Here is a 7,082-nt window from a genome sequence, read left to right on the forward strand (position 1 = left end):
CTGCACGCACGCGCAGCGTTGTCAAGGTAACATTGATCAGTCATTCCCTTCGCTAAGGGAGTTCCAAACGCTTATACGAGACAGTAATACCCTGCACCCTTCAAAGAACACACTTCAAGGGCTCTGCCCTTCATAGGGCATAGGGATGCTCACTTCTGTTTGGAATTCGCCCCATGTCTCTTGTATCACCGCAGACGCGCACTCTCGTTTCATTCAAATGCAGCTTGCGTCTCATTTTTTTATTGTATTGAAAATGAAATCAGAGGAATTTAGTATTAATACTACTATAATTTTGCTGAAGTGATCATATTGTCCTGACGATTGTTTTGTACACTGTTCATAATGGATTTATAAATGGGTAAGATTTCAAAACATTAAACTCAATTCAATATTTCATGTCCCCGTATTTATATATTATTATAGGTAAACAAAAAAAAAATCTGTGTAATAAGTTAACTATGAATATACAATACATTATCCCTTAAATGTCAACCTTAATAGTTATAACAGTGGGTGGTGGTCACAAAGATGACTGAGCAAATTTTTTGCAGCGACTTTCTTCTTGCAAGATCAGCAGACAGGGTGACCATCCTCGATTAAATTACCTTCAGGACTCTTGTAAAAGCCAAAATACGACCAGACCACCGATTTGGTCCTCTTAGATGGCTGAAAAATCTCCCGAGCGCTGTCACAGCCTTCAGCCATTTCGTCTCGTGCAAAAAAAACAACAACAACAACAACACTGCATGCTGCTCCTGCGTCAGACTGATGCTGGCTGGACAGGATTTACAGCGAGTTTTCAAAAGCGCGATAATTAAACACGGTTTTGATGATAATTTAATTTTAAACGGTAATACTAACCGTCAGGGCATTTTATCGTGATTTACCGTGAAACCGGTAATCGTTCCATCCCTAGTCCCGAGGTATGCATTTAAGGGTTAAGTTTAAAGTTAATCCATAATTGAGATTTAAATCGGAGTTTAAAGTTATGGTGCAACAGGATTAAAGTTAATCTTAAATATAACTTAAATCCGATCAAAATGATGGGTTAAAAATGTAAACCTGCTTATTTTTAAAGGTTTGAAGTTTAGTGCAACAGAATTATTAGATAAACCTTGATTTAATCTAGATTGAAAATTAATCATCGCAAACCATTCAGCTATAATTTGAAGAAGAAAAATGCACATTAGGCCTAATGTCTGAAGTGAGCAAGGGGCAATAGGCCTAATGATCATTTAAAATATAATTTGAAGAAGTATTTCTGAAAATTAATCATCGCAAACCATTCAGATATAATTTGAAGAAGAAAAATGCACATTAGGCCTAATGTCTGAAGTGAGCAAGGGGCAATAGGCCTAATGATCATTTAAAATATAATTTGAAGAAGTATTTCTTTTTCTCCCTCTTGCAGGCACTCATGTCACTTCCATTTCTTTCAGGATAAATGAATGAATTCACATGTTGTAAATCAGTCTGCAGGCCAATAGCACACACAGCCCCTAAATTTAGCGATCAACTATGCATATTATAAACTTAACATTTAACATACATTTTTTTCTATTAAATGATTTTGTCTTTGTTACTCTTAGTTATAAAGGATGGTAGCACAGCATTTTTGAATGATTGTCTTCATGAGTTTGTCTGCATCCATATTGCATGTTTCCTCTCACTTGCAAAGTATGGTAGCAGTTATTTCTTCGAGTTCTTTCAAAGCAGTTCTTTCTGTGTTTCCGCTCACATATATTTTTAAATCCTTTTCATTGAGGTTCCAAATAATAGCTCATTGGCTTAGATATAACACCTAGAAGCATATAGCTATTCTTATGCACACATGCAAAGTATGTTGCAGCTGTTATTTCTATGAAATTATGTTGTCTTTGCTATTCTGTTACTAATAAAATAGTTTACTGCTTATCCTATTTTGGCACAATCCCTAAATTGAACTTGAATAGTTTTACTAAGGGCATCCATCTCACATGAAATTGAACTGTGTCAAATATTCTACCTGCCTTCCTGATATAAATTACTATGAATTTGATATGGTAATTCATCCCGAGACACTAATTTGGGCAAAAAGCACTAATGACTTGTTTAAGACTTGAATCTTAAAGCTGAGGACTTGCAACTCGACTTGGACTTGCCTGTCTTGACTCGGGACTTGACTTGAGACTTGAATGCAAAGACTCGAGACTTACTTGTGACTTGCAAAACAATGACTTGGTCCCACCTCTGATTTCTACCCAATAAAATATTTTAGCTTGGTAAGAAAAACGACAACAGTAGTAACTACAAAAATTTAGAAAAATGTATATTTATGATAAAAATGCTTGTAGTTTTACAAATGTACTAATATACGTGGCTTTTCCATAAGTGACTTCTTTTCTAAAAATCACATTTTTAAAATTAGGCTACTTTATAAATCCAGGTTTTTCATATTAAAATAAGAAATATCTTGTCTTGTAGTTGTTTTGTCTTATTTTAAATTATGTTATGCAACCTTGGATGTTTGCTGAGGCCCAACTGGTTGAGAACCACTGTATTAGAAAAATAAATGGCTAAATACAAATAAATAAATATATTGCTTGTTAAAAAATAGCACTATGAATAGATCATTTTAATGGGTAATGCTGCTAAAAGCCATTACCTTCTGGCTCGAGCAGTCTGGGAATTCTGAGCTCCTTCTCAGCGAGGTAAAACGCCCTCTCCAAGTTTTCCCGGTGGCTGCTGGTCTGGACTTGAGAGAGGTCCACCAGATCAGGTCTAAGAGAGCAGAGGATGGCCAGAAACACCTCACCACTCCTCCAGCTGGACTTAAAGTCCCTCACACTGGCTGAGCAACCAACTCTTGAGAAAGAAAACAATCATTTTAGAGGAACGATTAAACAGACTAAACAGTTTGATTAAACATTCACAGTGCATGAAAGCATAAGCTAGATGAAGCTCACTTCTGGCACTGGTCCCGAACCCACAGGAGCAAAGCCTTCTTAGCAGACAGACGGAAGCGGGTGCGGAGCGGTGATGCTCCACGTGGAACAGGACTACTGCGTGGAGATCCAGGAACAGAATCTAGACTGGACAGAGAATCCAGGGAGGATGAACGGGATCCGTAAGAGAGAGTGTTGGCTAGCTCCTCTATCTGTAGTAATGAGGAGAAGTGAGCAAGTTTAATACAGATGTCAGTTCATACATTCACCAGGCGGCATATATATACAGCACTGTGCAAAAGCCTTAGGCCATTAGTATTTTCACCAACAAAAAAATAGGTTTAAGCCAGTTATTTTTATATCTTTTGCTGTAGTGTAAATGAGTAGTAAAACGCGGGTGATGACGGCATAAATGACTGGTCATATTCAAGCATATGGCACTTGCATTGAACAAAGTTTACAAAGAGTGACTGGTTTGTCCATGTTTCTTTTTTTTGTTCATCGCTGTTGTTGTAATGTATTTAGAATTTTGAACAGTAGTGTATATAACGGCATACATTTTGCCATATTTTTACCCTTAAACCAAAAGCCTTATATGACTAAACAGAACCACTGAACTCATTCAACCCATGTTCCCTGACATAAAAATATCTTCTGTAATGCATAATACTATATGCTTCTTATGTGCATTACTATTTTGATATTCTTTTCTCTTCTGGAAGAAATAAAGTGATGTGACATGTGGCCAAGTATGGTTACCCAAACTAGGAATTAGTGCTCTGCATTTATCCCATCCTAAGTGCACACACACAGCAGTGAACACACACACACCGTGAACACACACCCGGAGCAGTGGGCAGCCATTTATGCTGCGGCGCCCGGGGAGCAGTTGGGGGTTCGGTGCCTTGCTCAAGGGCACCTCAGTCGTGGTATTGAAGGTGGAAGAGAGCGCTGTACATTCACTCCCCCCACCTACAATTCCTGCCGGACCGGAGACTCGAACTCGTCCCGGTTACGAGTCCGACTCTCTAACCATTAGGCCACGACTTCCCTCTCACATCTCAAAAAGTACAGGCCCACTCTGAGCTAAAATGCTAAAGGTCTTGAAGTAAAAAAAGTATGTATCTGAAGAAAAAAAAACAGCTCAAGGCAAAGAAAGATGCAAGTATATATATGATATGCTAGTTTTTGTAAAGACACAGTGTTTTCATTGTTATACTCACGTGACAGTGCAGAATGATGGTCCATATCAGGCCCATAATGATGGAAGGTTTCCCCTCTATGATGTCTGGGATGTTTATGTTCACCAGCTTGATCTGACAACATAAACATTTGTTTATCTCATTTGTATATAAATGTTAATGTCCTAACAAATGGAAAATAATCATCAGTCTTGTAAGAATCACAAAACTCTTACCGATTTATTCTTCAAGAAGTTCAAAGCAGTCTCAATGTTGCCTCTCTGCTGAAACACACCATGACCCCGCTCGCGCTTCTACAGAGAAACAAATACACTCTATTGTATGCAGCATTTTTAAACATTTCCATGATTCACTATAAATAAATACTTTCTTGGTTGAATCTCAGTGTGATATTCAGCACTCACCATGCGTTGGCCACTCATCACCTCCAGCAGGTCAAGCAGTCGAGTCCCATCTCGAAGATCTGAGAACAGATCCTGGACAACAGTTGGATGGCTCCTCTGAAACACACATTATTATTTTATCTGAAAGTTTTAAAGGTGTTCACAGGGCAATACATGGAGCATTCCTAATGTCAAGCTCTGGTGGCAGAAGTACCAATAAACAGAGAATTACACCAAGTATGTATTAAAACAAAAAAAAATAGTAGAAAGAAATATTTTAATATAAATTATTAATATTAACCCTAAAGCCAACTGTATCATATCTAAATGCATGGCTAAAATATCTAAATTATCAACATGACCAAAATTTTGCTGAAAAAATAAAAAATAAAAATCAATCTACTACATGCCTTCTGTCATCTAATTGATAGTTTATACTTTTTTGGTCAGTTTGAGCCTCTGAATAAAATTAAGCATTTTTTTCCTGCGCGTATAACCTCTGTATTTGTCTATATGAACCATAAAAGCCTGATGTATCATAAATGATAGTCAAAAAAATTGTCTAAATGTTAAATAAACGGTTTCATAAAAAAAAAAAAATTTTTTATAAAATTTATTTTATGCATCTTTTATTTATATACAATTTAATTGCAAATGGTGGGTATTTGAAACTTAATTCAGTATGACTATTCTTTTTATATATATTGTGTGTGTTTTTTTTTTTTACTTATAAATGCAAAAGCAAATTGACTGACAACAGTGGTGATGCACAAAAGACCTTTGGAATATTTACTACAGTCTTCTTTTACAGTAGACCGATGTGACACTCGCTCGAAATATAATTTCACCAAAAAAAAAAAAAAAAAGTAGTTTGGAATTTAGTGTTGATATTTGAGTAGTAGTTCATGCATCAAAGAGTTAATCTGATGTAAAAGGATGCAACACTCTAGCTATACAGAGACTGCTCTGCAGATCACTGGAACTCTACACAGGTTATCACTTGCAGGTTTAAGAGTGCTTGTGTTTAAAACGCGGCCAAATGGTGGTGGACGGGCTAAATGGCTCATGTTACAGGCTGCTGAAGTGTGCTGCTGCTGGCGGGGAACTATAAATAAATCAAGCTCCTTGCCATATGCAATGCTTAAAGGCAGACGGAGCAGAACAGACCTTCCTTGCTGACCAGTGAGTCAGCGATGTAGTTTGGAATTTAGTGTTGATATTTTGTGATATTTGAGTAGTAGTTCATGCATCAAAGAGTTAATCTGATGTAAAAGGATGCAACACTCTAGCTATACAGAGACTGCTCTGCAGATCACTGGAGCTCTACACAGGTTATCACTTGCAGGTTTAAGAGCGCTGGTGTTTAAAACGCGGCCAAATGGTGGTGGACGGGCTAAATGGCTCATGTTACAGGCTGCTGAAGTGTGCTGGCGGGGAACTATAAATAAATCAAGCTCCTTGCCATATGCAATGCTTAAAGGCAGACGGAGCAGAACAGACCTTCCTTGCTGACCAGTGAGTCAGCGATTGAGCTACAGCCTCAGTTTGACTCTTAACCTTTTAGACTACAGTCAGACTACATAGTTATAGTATGAGTTGTTCTTGGGTTTACCTTGGAGAGCTGTGCATTGATCCAGTTTGTGAATGTCCTCTTCTGAATCTGCTCCTGTTCCACTGTTAATAAAATAATATTACATCAGATAGGATTTATTTCTGGACCAAAATCACAGTTAAAGAAAACTGTATGTATGTGTAGGAAACCATATGAGCATATTAGCACAACTAGAATACATCCATGCAAAAGTATGTAGACATCTTGCCAGAGAACAACTTTGGGGCTTTCTGGTTTATAGCACATCAAAAACACAGCATGTCTTCATTCATAACTATTTATAAGCAGAGAACATTGCATGACCACTGGAAACCTGGCTCGACTTACCGATCCCTGAGCCGCCAACGGCCTCCACCTCAAACAAGGTTTTGAGAGACATATTGCTTCGTTTCTGTATGAAATGTTCTCTCATTTAGTGTTTCCATGAACACCAATGCAGACACTCAGTCGGCTTAACCAGCATCCCATCCCATCACTGTTGTATTTAATTTAAACTTCTTCCCATGCTAGGTAGACTGGTAGACTGGGCCTTTCCCTCAATAGATGTTCATTTAGCTTCATGGGACAGGATCCAACAGGCCTAGTCAGTAATTTATCTTGACAGTGCCCATAAGACACTGGACATCCTGTTTGCACAGCCACAAATGCACTTAACTGCTGTACAATGATGTTCCCTCATGACATACAGCAATATACATTTCAATTAAGGCTGCGCGATTAATCGAAATCGTCACAAAATCGCGATTTGAGCTTGCGCGATTTCTAAATCGCTTTATAGCGCGATTTTCCACATTTTTTTTAGATAAACAAGGCAATAATAGATGGCACTCGTGGTGGTAGTTAAACAAAGTATGTCTATGAAAGATTGTATTACTGTACTGTGATAAAAGAGAATCACAATGCTGAAAAAGCATTTTCAGAAACAACATTTGGATTTGAAATCAAAATAATGGATAAATGT

The 7,082-nt window shown here is 37.6% G+C and overlaps 1 protein-coding gene across 1 annotated transcript in view; it reads right to left on the bottom strand.

Annotated features, from left to right (window-relative positions):
- The window catches only part of LOC107568118 (nesprin-2-like), a gene marked incomplete at its 3' end in the record, with an annotated part of 87,994 nt that extends 81,494 nt beyond the window's left edge, over positions 1-6,500 (bottom strand). Inside the window, 7 exon segments of the mRNA XM_016253968.1 lie at positions 2,645-2,844; positions 2,946-3,136; positions 4,148-4,240; positions 4,342-4,419; positions 4,531-4,626; positions 6,122-6,192; positions 6,449-6,500. Coding sequence (XP_016109454.1) covers positions 2,645-2,844; positions 2,946-3,136; positions 4,148-4,240; positions 4,342-4,419; positions 4,531-4,626; positions 6,122-6,192; positions 6,449-6,500 — 781 coding nt within the window.
- Between the last annotated feature and the right edge of the window lie 582 nt (positions 6,501-7,082).

This window comes from Sinocyclocheilus grahami, unplaced genomic scaffold (assembly GCF_001515645.1).
Source record: "Sinocyclocheilus grahami isolate Dianchi unplaced genomic scaffold, SAMN03320097.WGS_v1.1 scaffold1216.1, whole genome shotgun sequence".
Taxonomy (NCBI): domain Eukaryota; kingdom Metazoa; phylum Chordata; class Actinopteri; order Cypriniformes; family Cyprinidae; genus Sinocyclocheilus; species Sinocyclocheilus grahami.